Source organism: Mauremys mutica, chromosome 26, assembly GCF_020497125.1.
Source record: "Mauremys mutica isolate MM-2020 ecotype Southern chromosome 26, ASM2049712v1, whole genome shotgun sequence".
Taxonomy (NCBI): domain Eukaryota; kingdom Metazoa; phylum Chordata; order Testudines; family Geoemydidae; genus Mauremys; species Mauremys mutica.
Window position 1 is genome coordinate 12,483,624 of NC_059097.1, and position 13,923 is coordinate 12,497,546.

General features: G+C 58.2%; 1 protein-coding gene and 2 non-coding genes across 3 annotated transcripts; 2 read left to right on the forward strand and 1 right to left on the reverse strand.

Moving 5' to 3' along the window:
- Positions 1-238: 238 nt before the first annotated feature.
- LOC123356621 lies at positions 239-13,900 on the reverse strand. Its single transcript, XM_044999982.1, has 5 exons — positions 13,748-13,900; positions 3,426-3,512; positions 2,402-2,623; positions 1,875-1,897; positions 239-514 (listed from the first exon to the last, which is right to left on the reverse strand). Exons 1-5 carry the CDS (start codon positions 13,898-13,900, stop codon positions 355-357), a joined length of 645 nt encoding a protein of 214 aa, XP_044855917.1. The 3' UTR covers positions 239-354.
- Positions 8,069-8,140, forward strand: TRNAM-CAU. The gene has a single exon. It is a non-coding gene; the product is annotated as a tRNA-Met (tRNA).
- On the forward strand, positions 11,260-11,331 carry TRNAM-CAU. The gene has a single exon. It is a non-coding gene; the product is annotated as a tRNA-Met (tRNA).
- Positions 13,901-13,923: the final 23 nt, after the last annotated feature.

Here is a 13,923-nt window from a genome sequence, read left to right on the forward strand (position 1 = left end):
AAGGGTGACTCGCTGAGCTGGGCTGTGAGATGGAGCCCAGGATCAGTGACATCACTAGAGTCCCCGACTCCTCCCCAGGGTCAGGGTCGCTCTAACCAGAGGAGACGCCACCCCCAGACTCCAACTCACCTCTGAATCCCAGCAGCACCTCCTGCAGCACGGCACTTTGCAGAGAGAAATCGCTGAGTCTCTTCTCCAGCTCCGCAAACGACGGCTCTGGCTTTCGAAACGTCCCGTCCTCCCTGCTGGGGAAAGGAGGGGTGAGAAATAGGCCTGAGCCCCAGACCCTGAGCCCAGCAACCCCCAAACTCCAGGAACCCTGGATCTGAGCTTTGCAGCCTGAGATTGTCTCGGTTACGGCGAGTCACCTGCCTTCAGCCCCGTGCTCGCCATGGGCCCAGAGAGACGGGACACCGGGAAACGTGGGGGCAAGGAACAGAGACGGGCTCGGGAGCTGTCTCCGGGACGCTCCGGTTCTGTGGGTTCTGACTGCGTGCAGACGTGGTCGCCCGATCTCGGAAAAAATACATTGGAATTGGAAAAACGCAACAAAAATGACGAGGGGTCTGGGACAGGTTCCGTATGAGGAGAGAGATGTAAGATTGGGACTTTTCAGCTTGAGAAAGAGAACGAAGAGGGGATCTCACCGAGGTCTGTGAAAGCATGACTGGGGTGGAGAACGTCAATAAGGACGTGGTCGTTACGCCTTCTCGTCACACAAGAGCTAGGGGTCACCCAATGAAATGCATAGGCAGCAAGTTAAAAAAGGAATTATTTCCTCACACAACCTGTGGAACTCCTCGCCAGAGGATGTGGTGAAGACTATAACAGGGTTCAAAAAAAGACCAAGATAAATTCATGGAGGACGGGTCCATCGATGGCTATTAGCCAGGCTGGGCAGGGATGGTGTCTCTAGCCTGTTTGCCAGAAGCTGGGAATGGGCGACAGGGGATGGATCACTTGATGGTTACCTGTTCTGTTCATTCCCTCCGGGGCACCGGGCACTGGCCGCTGTCGGCAGACAGGACCCTGGGCTGGATGGACCTTTGGTCTGACCCAGTGTGGCCGCTCCTATGTTCGCAGCCACCTCCCACACTGGGATCTTCCAGCAACAAGGGGCCGTGGCACCGGGATTACGTGGAAAGGGAGGAGACACAGACCAAAGAGTGGACAGGTCCCAGCTGCTCAGAGAGAGCCCAGGGCTCCAGCGGGGGACGAACCCCAAAAGCCCTGAGCCCTTCCGCGGGAGCAGCGACCCGGGGGTGCCCGGCTCATACGGGGAGGGGGGGGCCGGACTCCACTTTCTGGTCCATTGAGGAAGCCAGGGCCAATGTAGGACTCTGCTCCCACCTCCCTTCACAGGACACCCACGTATTTCAGTGGGACAACAAGGGGAGACTCGGGGATCAAGCACCCCCGCCCCCGTCCCGGGAACGAAGGACGTCAGCGTCTACGCGGCCACGCCAATGAAATCGACGGAGGCCGAGGGCCTTCCCGCCCCCAGAGCCACTGTTTCAGGCTGTCTGCAGACTCAGGAAGGCACCGCTGTCCCCGTGCCCGTCGGGGAGGGTTTCTTTGCAACCAGGAGGGCTGGAAACTTACTTTAAAAAAAATAAAGGGAAAGCTGAGATTCTGCACACCCTGAACACGGGCCGTGGCCATGGGACTACGTCAGCCAGGCCCAGCCCGGCCCCTGGCCCACGTCTGACAGCCCTGGGGGGCCCGTCTCAGCTGTCCGAGAGCGACGGGCTGGTCCCCTTGCCGAGGCAGAGTCCTAGGCTCGGAGCCGGCGGGTCGCACGGCAGGGGCAGGGGCCAGTGCCGAATTCAGCCCTAACGCACCACGAGGAGAGTGAGACGGAGCCCGGCACTCACCTGGCCCCACAGCTCCCGGCACCCTGGAGAGGGAGAGAAAGACGAGGCCGTCAGAGGGGGGGTCCCTGGCTGGGGGAGCCGCCTGCTCTGCAGGGGAATCGCCAGGGGAGCCCCGGGGAGTTAGGGGCATTTCACACACTCGGGTTCTGGTGCAGAGAGCAGGGGCCGCCCCCGGCCCCCACCAGCAGGGACAGTGGAGCTCAGCAGCCCCAGAAATCCCTGCTGGGAGGTGGCCACGGCGGGGGGGGGAAGTTTCTCCCCGGGCACTTTACGGGCAGAAAATGTTCCTCTGCCTTGGGAGTCAAATTCCCCCCAGGGCTGAGAGCCCCACAAGCCCCCTGGCCCCAGTAACCCATTAACCGGGTGTGAGCGGGGGCCTCAGCGTGGGGGAGGGGATTCTGCCTCAGTTTCCCCATTTCTCCCATAGGGATAATGCCCCTGACCCCACTCTGTAAAGCGCTTTGGGGTCTAGGGCTGAGACGCGCCTAGAGAAACACTGCGTATGATCATTGCAACGACAGCCTGACCTGCAGGGGGGGGCTCGGCGGCCGCTGCCCCTCGTCTCCTCCCCTCTCCCCGAGCAGGGAAATCTCCCGGGACAGGCTGCAGCCGCCCGCGTCCCGTCGCTGGACAATGGCTCCCTCCAGCTCCTCCAGCCGGGCCAGCAGCCGCTGCTCCTGCTCCTCCAGAAACCCTCGCAGCTCCTGCCACTCCCAGACGAGCTGCCGCCTCTCGGCTGCCGCCTGCTCCTGCAGCCATAGGGCGGGGGGGGGAGACCCGTCAGCACCCCCCCCGGCAGGGGCGGGATTTATTCACCACTGCGGGACCCCCTGTGCTGGGGGACGTGGGATTCGTTTACCCCGGGATGGGGGCAGGGATCGGGGCCGGTGTGAGCTGGACACGGCTCACGGGGGGGGGACCCGACAGCGCCCCCCCCGGAGGGGCTGGATTTATTCACCACTGCGGGACCACCTGTGCTGGGGGACCCTCTCCCGCCTGGCAGCCCCCTGCCCCCTAAGGGCATCGCCCCCCCGTGTCCGACCCTCTCCTGCCCGGCAGCCCCCTGCCCCCTAAGGGCATCACCCCCGCCGTGTCTGACCCTCTCCTGCCCGGCAGCCCACTGCCCCATAAGGGCATCGCCCCCCCCCGTGTCTGACCCTCTCCTGCCCGGCAGCCCCCTGCCCCCTAAGGGCATCGCTCCCCCCGTGTCGGACCCTCTCCTGCCCGGCAAACTCCTGCCCCGTAAGGGCATCACCCCCTCCGTGTCGGACCCTCCCCCGCCCGGCAGCCCCCTGCCCCCTAAGGGCATCGCCCCTCCCCCCTGTCGGACCCTCTCCTGCCCGGCAGCCCCCTGCCCCCTAAGGGCATCGCCCCCCCCCGTGTCGGACCCTCTCCTGCCCAGCAGCCCCCCCCCGTGTCTGGCCCTGCCCCTCCCTGGGCTCCCGGGGGGGGGTCCCCGGCGGAGGCCGCAGGCCGGGCCCTGCATTCACCGGCACTGGGGGCTCTGGGCCCCCCGGCAAACCTGGGGGGTGGGGGGCTCTGGGCACCCACCAGCAGCTCCTGGCTTCCCCGCTGCTCCTCGGCGTCGGCGGCTTCTCCCCGGGCCCGCGGGGGGGCCGGACGCGCTGCTGGGGGGGCCTGGGAGAAGCGGGGGAGGGGGGGTTACAAACCGCTGCAAACCCCCCCAGCTGCCAGATTTCAGGGCCCCCCCCCCGCCCCGCAGAGCCCCCGGGACCCAGGGAGACTTTCCCCCAGGTCTAGGTCAGCCCCAGCCAGGGCGAGGGGGGAGGTGATGGCCAAAGGGGGGGGCGGGTTTCCCGAGAAAACAGACCCCCCCCGGGGAAGTGATGGGTGCAGCCCCCCCAGCCCCCCCCAGCTTTGTTTATATCGGCCGACTCCATCCACATCCTAAGCCACCAGCTTCAGACACTGCCCCCCCCCCCACAGACCCCAGATGTGAACATGGAGCCCCCCCAACCGAATATCCCCCGAACCCCAGCTCTGATCCCCCACTGACACCCCCAAACTCCCAGCTCTGATCCCCCACTGACACCCCCGAACCCCAGCTCTGATCCCCCCACTGACACCCCTAAACCCCAGCTCTGATCCCCCACGTACACCCCTGAACTCCCCCCCACTGACACCCCCAATCTTCCTGCTCTGGCCCCCGACACCCCCCAAATCCCCCACTCTCCCCCCCCCACTGATACCCCCAAACCCTCCCCAGCCGCCCCACGATCCCCCCCCCCCAGCCCCGCTTTGACCCCCGGCTCCCCCCGCTCCCGGGCCCCGCCTGGGCTCCGAGCTCCGCAGCCGAGCCGCGCTCCGGGCCCCTCCCCGCGTGTCCCCGCCCCACGCGCGTCCGTCCCCCCCCGGACCCACCGCGCTGCCCCGCGGGCTGCAGGGCCGGAGCAGCCCCCGCGCCGCGCCCCCGGGCCCGGCCATGGCCCCGCTGCCGGCACAGAGGGGCGGGAGCCGGGCAGGAAGGGGCGGCCCCTCCCCGGGCCTGGCCCTGCCCCCCGGGCCCCACGCAGGGGGGTGGGGACACGCGGGGAACCCAGCTCTGGGCTGGCCGGGAAACTCCCCCCCCCAGGCTGCAGGATCAGGCCGGGATGCAATGGGATGGGGGGGCTGCTTGCAGAAACTGGGGGTGTGGGGGGGGGAGAGGCTGCCGTGGGGGAGTTAAGGGAGGGCCAATGGGAGGGGGGGTCTTGCCTCCGCTGACCCCACTCCAGATTTCAAAGGCCCTTGTCCCGCAGAGGCCCTGGCCGTGGGGTGACCAGCCCCCAAATGTGGAAATTCAGCACAGCGGGTGCGGGGGTCATAGGAGCCTATATAAGAAAAAGACTGAAACATCCGGACGGTCCCTATAAAATCGGGACATCTGGTCTAAGGGGACCATTTTTTTCAAATTTAAAACCAGGACACGCCGAGTATTGCCGAGATCCGACGACGAGAACCGTCGTGTAAAATAAAACTAAGACTAGGATAAATTAATCACATTGATCTAGGCTGGTTTAGCCAGGATTGATTTGATGTACTCCATCTTTTGATAAATTAATAATTTTTGGTTTTGTAGTCCTAAACTGTACTGGTTACATCTCACGACTAACCAGACCAATGTCCAAAAAACCAGTACTGTACTGGTAAAACCAGTACGTAGGGTCACTTTAATCTGGTCCCCCACTCCCTGGCAGTCACTTTTCCCCACTGACGTGGGGGGTCTTTGACCCATCCATGCTTTGCACAGATTTTATTTTCAATGTCTACTGCTAGCTAAAGTGACATTTTCAGCAGCGATGCCCCGTAGGGTGACCCGACAGCAAATGTGAAAAATCGGGATGGGGGTGGGTGGAGGTCCCTATAAAATTGGGACATCTGGTCCCCCTAGATGCCCCAGTTTTAACACGTGGGGTGGGGGGGGATGTTTGTTATTGGAAAGACTTGACTCGTAAAGCTAAGGTTAGGGCGACCCGATGTCCTGATTTTATAGGGACCGTCCCGATATCTGGGGCTTTTTCTTATAGAGACGTCTCTGACCCCCCCCCCCCACGCCCTGCCCTGATTTTTCACCCTTGCTCTCGGGTCACCCTACCAAAGGCCTGAAAATGTTTCGCTCGCTCTCACTAGGCTCGTTTGACACAACCAACCTGAAGACCCTTTGTCAACGCCAGTTACATTCAAGCCTGAAAACAGTTGCCTGAAAGTGTCGAGTTGACTTTTTTTTCTTCTACGTACTTGCTCCAAGGCTCAAGCTGTGTCTACACCAGCACTTTTGTCGGTATCATTTAGGTCGCTCAGGGAGTGTGGAAAAAAACCCCACACCCCTCCGCATGACGGAAGTTACACCTAGGGGGACCAGATGTCCTGATTTTATAGGGACAGTCCCGATTTTGGGGGCTTTTTCTTATATAGGCTCCTATTTCCCCCCCACACACCCTGTCCCGATTTTTCACACTTGCTGTCCGGTCACCCTAGTTACACCAAGTACACCTAGTTGCACTGAGTGGACAGCAGCCTGTGTAGCCATGGCTTTAGATGTCCTTGATGACATCAGGGGTCGGCCACCTTTCAGAAGAGCTGTGCCGAGTCTTTGTTTATTCACTTTAATTGAAGGTTTCGCGTGCCGGTCATACATGTTAACCTTTCTCGAAGGTCTCGTTCTATAAGTCTTGTGACAGACCCAAACCAGTGGGGTACAGGAGACTGGCAGAGAGCAAATATACTGGTCACTGACTGAGCAGTTTTCTGTTCCCTGAGTGACCAGAGCAGGGGCTGCACTAGAGTAATCAGGAACCTGCTAGAACCAATTAAGGCAGCCAGGCTGATTAGATCCCATGCAGCCAATCAAGGCAGGCTAATCAGGGCACCTGGGTTTCCAGTCAGGTGAGGGGGAGCCAGAGGAGAGGAACCCTGGCCTGGAACCCGGAGTAGAGGGCGGGCCCCGGGTTCCCCCCAAACCTCCCAACTCCTGATCCGACACAGGAGACGTTGGCCCAGACTGTGGTGAGCAAATCTGCCAATGAACGCAGGACCCACCAAGGTTGAGGAGGGACTTTGTCACAGGCTGTGATATAGACCTAAACTATTGTAGGTAAAGTCAATAAGGTTTTTAAAGTGTTTAAGAAGCTTCATTTAAAATGAAATTAAAATGCAGAGCCCCCCGGACGGGTGGCCAGGACCCGGGCAGTGAGTGCCACTAAAAATCAGCTCATATGCCGCCTTCGGCACCCGTGCCATAGGTTGCCTACCCCGGGTTACATCTTGCTTGGAGGTTATTTTTACATCAGACCAGGGGGTGGCACAGGAGCTGATTTTCACACTGCCCGGGTCCTGGCCACCGGGCCGGGGGGGCTCTGCATTTTAATTTAATTTTAAATGAAGCTTCTTAATCATTTTAAAAACCTTTATTTACTTTACAGACAACAATACCGGTAGTTTAGTTCTATATTATAGCCTTATAGAAAGAGACCTTCTAAAAACGTCAAGTTGTGTTACTGGGCACGTGAAACCTTAAATCGGAGCGAATAAATGAAGACTCGGCACAGCACTTCTGAAAGGTGGCCGACCTTTGATTTTATTTGTCATGTGATGCGCTAGAAATCTAAACAGTAGGCCTCCGGGTGTGTTACTAATACACAGCTTTGTGTGTGTTTGTGGAACAGGGACACTTGCCGTGCGGAAGAGGTCTCTCTGGATTCTGGACCTTGACCAAAAAAAAAATAATTGACTACCTCTCATCCTCTCCCCCACCTTCTCCTTTGTTTCCACGGATGTTTATATTTGCTTTCAATTCTGAGAACTACCCATCACTAGTGTTATGGCAAGAGAGTGGCTCCATGAATGAGAGAGACGTTTTATTCTTTTTCACTGTTACGTTGCTATTGCAATCAACATCTAGAATGGAAACTCCCCATGGGCAGCGTGCACCTCGGTGCTTTTCAATACAGTTTTTCAGAAAAGAGCGCTAATAAATACAACCCTGAAGGCCCAGGGACCACGCAGCGGTAGCGGATTGTGGTCGAAACATGGCAGATTTCACAGGCTAGCTAAGGTTCCCATCTCGGCCTCACTTCCAGGGAGCCAGGACCCTGCCCGAAATCATTTGCGAGCTTAAAAATAGTTCAGCCGCTTTCGAAAACTGGAATTACCCATTGGAAAAAAATAAAATAATCAGTGAGCTCCATTTGGACGCTCTGGGATTGCATTTCATGGAACAAAACCGGCTTTGAAAAAATAGACAGGCCTATGTAAAATGCTCAGCTCTCTCTTGCCGAGACTTGGCCACAAACCGGCTTTTGGAAGCCGTTGTCGGAAGCTAGAGTTGGTTCTAACCCAGATGAGCTGAAGAAACACGTTGTAAACATTTCCTAGTAAACGACATAAAAACGATTTACATTTTGTTCCCGTTAAGCACGAGGTTTTCAGCCAACTGAATGTATCTTGCCCACAGAAAATCAAGGGGGGGGACGACAGGAGGTTTGTTAGCCTAAAGCAAACAGCAATTAGCTGCAACCGTCTCAGATTTCAGTTCATTAGTTGGTAGCTGAAAAGAATCCGTGCAAACGGACCTGCTTGAAAAGATTGTACAAGTCCCGTGTGATCTCTCTCTGTCACCAGTGCACGGCTCCCATGCACGACAGAGCAAAGAGGAACCTTCTGAACATGTCAGATTTTAAAAAAAAACACCAGCCAGCAGAGTGGCGCAGCGGAAGCGTGCTGGGCCCATAACCCAGAGGTCGATGGATCGAAACCATCCTCTGCTAGTTACCATTTTTTCACTTGTAGCCCTGGAAATAATTAAGGCAGCTTTTCCTTTACCTACATAGGAAAGAGGAACCGATTCTCTTGCCATTTACTTTTTCACAGCGATTCAACGAGGGGAGAAAGCCACCGAGCGGCCCCCTCCTCTAAGGAGACAGATGTGCGAGGACTCCAATCACATACAGCCGCAGGACTGGAAGGGCCCTCCGGCGCTCAGCTAGTCCAGTCCCCGGCCCTGCGGCAGGACTATGGATTATCTAGACCATCCCCGAGAGGGGTTTGTCCAGCCTGCTCTTAAATATCCCCAATGGTGGAGATTCCACAACCTCCCTGGGCAATTTATTCCAGTGCTTAACCACTCTGCCAGGTAGGAAGTTTTTCCTAATGTCCGACCTAAACCGCCCTTGCTGCAAATTACTTCTTGTCCTGTCCTCAGAGGTTAAAAAGAACCATTTTTCTCCGCCCTTCTTTTAACAACCTTTTATGTATTGTCATCATGTTCCCCCCACCCGCCAGTCTTGTCTTCTCCAGACTAAACAAACCCAACGTTGTTGGTTTTTTTCCCCCACCTGCCCTCACAAGTCATGTGTTCTACAGCTTTCAGCATTTTTGGTTTCTCTTCGCTGGACCTTCTCCAGTTTCAGCATTACCATCGACATCTAGCATGGAACCGCGCCATTTCAAATCAACGTTCACCCGTCCTCCCTTATCAGCGCTCTTGTCTTAAACTCGACCTCATAGCCTTAACTTTTGCAGCACGTGTGGGTAGGTCTTGTCCCACCCTGACCTCTGCAAAACCAAGAGTTAAGGATTGTCGTCAGTTTTACGATGTCTTAAACTTGTTTTTTTCTCTGCTTTTTGACAGGGGAAAATCCACGTAAAGAATGCACAGACCAGGGGTCGTCAACCTTTCAGCAGTGCTGTGCCGAGTCTTCATTTATTCACTCTGATTTAAGGTTTCACGTGCCAGTGTTTTTAGAAGGTCTCTTTCTATAAGTCTATAATATAGAACTAAACTATTGTTGTCTGTAAAGTAAATACAGTTTTAAAAATGTTTAAGAAGCTTCATTTAAAATTAAATTAAAATGCAGAGCCCCCCCGGCTTTAACTACACGGGTTGTTCACACGACACCCTGCGAGAGTTGCAACGTCGGTAACGATTTTTAATGCAGCATTAAACCAGGGCAATGGCTATTCCTCGACATATCTCACATCTCCTCTTCGGAAAGAGTGAGTTTACGGAAAGAGGTGTTAGTTCATCTCCCTTGCGTAACAGGGCTGCTACCGTGAAAGGCTCTGTAACCGTTCTGGTGCGTATATCTCAGCCGTTAGGATGCTCTCTTTTAGGCACAGATTTTTCCTTCCGGATGTATTTTCGGATTGAAGACTCTGAGCCCAAGCAATGGTTTTGGGAGCGTTTCTCAAAATAAAAAGGGTGGGGGGGAGGATTAAATTGGTTTTGAGAGTTTTGGCGTCTCTTTTGGAGGTGGAATCCTTATGTCGGTGGAGCAGGCTGCTTCCTTCACCGGAAGCGGCCTCCTGGAGTAGACACGGATGCAACCCTAGATGCTTTGAAGAGCAGACCCGGCCTTAGATTGGGAAGAGCGGCCTTGTCCCGGGGGTCTGCAGACTACCCTGAAGGGGTCCGCGAAACGTTGTCGTTCCCACGGCTTTCAACCCGTGGGGAGCTATGATTTCCAAAGGGGTCCGCCCCTCCCTTCAGACACTCCTTTAGGGGTCCGCAAATGAGAACGGGCCCAGGGCAGGGGGATGCCTGGTGCCTTGAGGGGCACGGCCCTGGGAGGCGGGGGGTTGAGACGTCCAGTCCTGCGAGGGGGGGAAACAGAAAAGGCCCCCTTGGCCCCCACCCAATTTCGGCAACCGAGGCTCAGCCCATCGGGGGTAACTTTGATCCCGTCTGCCTGGGGTTTTGCCCTCTGCCACCCGCTAAACCGGGGCCGGTCTTAGGGGAAATGGAGCCCTGGGAAAACTTGTATTTTGGTGTCCCCCCCCATTACCCCTGGCCCCCACGGGCTCCCCACCCCCCCATCTCCACTGCCTCCCCCCCAGTGTTTAATTTGTATTGAAAGAGCTGTATTGCCGCACTTACTTGGTGCTGCAATGTGTCCCCTCCTGTGCTCCTAAACCCTGCACCCCTCCCCATGCCCACATGACCTGGGGCTCGCTCCCCCATCCGTCCCGTCCCCCCAAGTTCCTCCGCACCCCCATAGGGGTGAGCAAGAAGCCACCCAGCCCAGGTGGGGAAAGTGACCTGGACGCCCGCAGCGCTTGGTGTTTCAACCCCCCCGTAGCTCCCCAGGGGGGGGCGCGCCATCTGTGCCTCAACCTCTCGCCCTCCCACCTGTCCTGAAAAGGGAGGTTAATAAATACAACCCTGAAGGCCCCAGGGACCACGCAGCGGTAGCGGATTATGGTCGAAACACGGCAGATGTCACTAAGGCCCCATCTTGGCCTAACTTCCAGGGAGCCGGGACCCGGCCCTCCATCATCCGCGAGCTTAAAAATAGTTCAGCCGCGTTCGAAAACTGGAATCGCCCCTTGGGAAATAAAATAATAAAATAAGCAGCCAGCTCCATTGGCCTGTCGGTTTAACAGACGCGCCGGGGTTGCGTTTCACGGGCTTTGGAAAAATCCACAGGCCTCTGCGAAATGCTCAGACCTCTCCTGCCGAGAGAGGTATTGACACTTGGCCGCAATCCGGCTTTTGGAAGCCGTTGTCGGAAGCTCGAGTTGGTTCTAACCCCGCTGAGCGGAAGAAACACGTTGTAAATGTTTCCTAATAAACGATATAAAAACGATTAATATTTTGTTCCCGTTAAGCACGAGGTTTTCAGCCAACTGAATGTATCTTGCTCACAGGAAATCAAGGGGGGGATAGGAGGTTTGTTAGCCTAAAGCAAACAGCAATTAGCTGCAACCGTCTCAGATTTCAGTTCATTAGTTGGTAGCTGAAAAGAATCCGTGCAAACGGACCTGCTTGAAAAGATTGTACAAGTCCCTTGTGATCTCTCTCTGTCACCAGTGCACGGCTCCCATGCACGACAGAGCAGAGAGGAAGCTTCTGAACATGTCAGATTTTGGAAAAAAAAAAAACCCACCCAGCAGAGTGGCGCAGCGGAAGCGTGCTGGGCCCATAACCCAGAGGTCGATGGATCGAAACCATCCTCTGCTAGTTGCCATTTTTCACTCTTAGCCCTGGGAATAATTAAGGCAGCTTTTCCTTTACCCACATAGGAAAGAGGAACCGATTCTCTCGCCATTTACTTTTTCACCGCGATTCAACGAAGGGAGAAAGGCCCAGACGTACAACCACCGGCCTGGAAGGGACTTGGAGCGGAAAGCGGCAGCCAGTGGGGCTCCCCCCCGCACCCCGAAAACCTCCAGTCCACTGGTGGACCCCCCAGATCAACTCCTCCCCCTCCTTCCCAGCGCCTCCCCCCCACTGCAATCAGCTGTTTTGCAGCATGCAGCAGTGCTGGGGAGGGGGCAGAATTGGGGTTGGAAGAGGTGGGGGGGTGGCCTGGAGCGGGGGTGGGAGGAGGTGGCCTGGGGGTGGGGGCTTGGGGGGAGGGCAGGCCTGGGGGTGGAGCGGGGAGAGGTGGGACAGGGGGCAGGGTTGGGGGGTAGGGGTGCGGTGGGGACGGAGTGGGGCGCGGAGAGGTGGGGGAAGGGGCTGGGGGGGGCAGACCAGGGGTGGGGGATTGGGGGAAGGGGTGGGGGGCGGGGGGAGAGGCTGCACAGGGGTGGGGGGTTGGGTCTGTGTAGCCCCCCCCCGCGCCCCGCTCTCCCGGCCCAGGCCCGGCCACCCCGTGTGGACGCTCGGGCGCCGCGCGGACTCGTGCGCCAGCCGGGCCACGGGACCGGGTTTGCGGCTCGCCGCGTGTGGACCAAACCCTGGGGAGCAGAGACCGCGCCGGAGCTCAGGGGGGGGGAGCACCCCTGGGTGGCAGCCGCAGCTCGGAGGGGGGGGCCGCCGGAGCCAGGCTGACGTGCCCCTCCCCAGCCAGCGCCGCAGCAGCGGGATGTGATTTGCAGGCACAGGAAGGGGCTGGAGCAGCGGGGGGGGTTAGAGGCACAGGAAGGAGCTGGGGGGGGGCCGGGAGGAAGGAGGCAGGAGGAAGGGGGGGGGGGCAGGAGCCGGCAGAACAAAGAACCGGGAGCATCAGCCACTGGGCGAGTCTGCGCTGGGGGGGAGGGGGGCGTCATTAACCCCTCCCTGCCCGGCCGGGGGGGGGGGGATTTCTCCAGCTGGGACCATCCCCCCCGGGCTCAGCCCGCCTCCGCTCCGGAGCCAGGTAATGGACAGAGACCGTGGGAACGTGCCGGGGGGAGGGGGGGCAGGAAAGTGACTCTCTGCCCCAGGGGACCTGGGGGGGTTAAATCTCCCAGCCCCCCAGGATCTGCCCCCTGGCTGCTAATGCAGCTGTGGGGCAGGGCTGCCCGGGGGGCGGGGGCAAGTGGGGCAATTTGCCCCGGGCCTCACAGCCCCCCGCCCCCCCGAGAATTTAGTTTTCTATAACATTGCCACTTTTTTTTTTTAATGGAAGGGGGCCCCCGAAATTGCTTTGCCCCCGGCCCCCTGAATCCTCTGGGCGGCCCTGCTGTGGGGGCGGGACCGGAGCTGGTGCCCAGGGCTGGGTCTGCTCCTGGTGGGGGGACACAGCCCCCCCTCCCCCCAGTTTCTCAAATGCGTTGCCTTTGTCCCCTCCACCTTCTCGATATGCAGCTCCTGGACGTGGGTTAGCCGGGAAAACCACCAATCCCCTGCTCGCTTGGGGTAGCTTGCGGCTGGCTCTGGGGTGGAGCCGAGGGGGCGATTCCCTGCCAGCAACCGGGCCTCCCATCTCGGGGTTTTTCCCTCCCGGGTCATCAGCATTTGATCAAAATACAGGACCATTTGGGACCTGTTTTGTCTGCGGCACAAGTTCGGGACCTGTTTTGTCTGCGCGTCTCAAAGAGCCCTCGAAACGCCCTAAAAACGGGCCCTCGTGTCTCTGGGAGATGCTGACGCTTTTCCCGTCGCTAACTATGAAATCGGAACATCGACTCTCCGCATTCCCCGTCCCCCTAAACGCCTCGCAAACGGGCCCCCTTTCCCGCGATCGAGGACGGCTATGAAAGTCACGCGGCTTTCGCCTCGTTAGCTGTTAATTGTCCCTGTAAGCGCCTCGTCCCGTTGGCCGCTTCCGTTTAACGTGTGAAAAGTGACCCAACCCCTTGTCTCTCCCGTGACACGACACGCGTGTGAAATCTCCGGGGTTGCCTCGTTCTGCCTAATTACCACTTAAAAACCCTCGGGTGCGGAGCTGGTTGAATTGTGACAACAGCCGCTTTTGCCGGGAGGAACCCGTTGCCCCGAGACGGTCTCCAGACGCGGGGGGGTTAAATTATCCCCCGATCGACGTGCTTCTCATTGGAGAATCGTTTAAAATGGTCGATGAAAGAGAGGTGCCCCCTCTCGGTAGGGGGACCGGGGTCTGCCAGCTGCTAAGCAGGCAGTCGGCTTTTCCCCCGATGGCACAACCCGAGGCGTTCTCGCCTCAGCGGGATGCCCTGTGTAGAGCTGGTACCTTGCATCTCCGTGTTACCCTCACGTTCTCCTCACCCTTTTCACCGGACGGACTCCGCCCTCCGTGTGATGAACGGTCTCCCATCAGGGGTTCCTTCCCCCCTGCCAGCACCGAGATGCAGCTGCTTCTGGGGTGGGCGCCTGGTGGCCCGGACGGGCCAGTGACGGGCATGGAAACGCCGTAAAATATTTTTT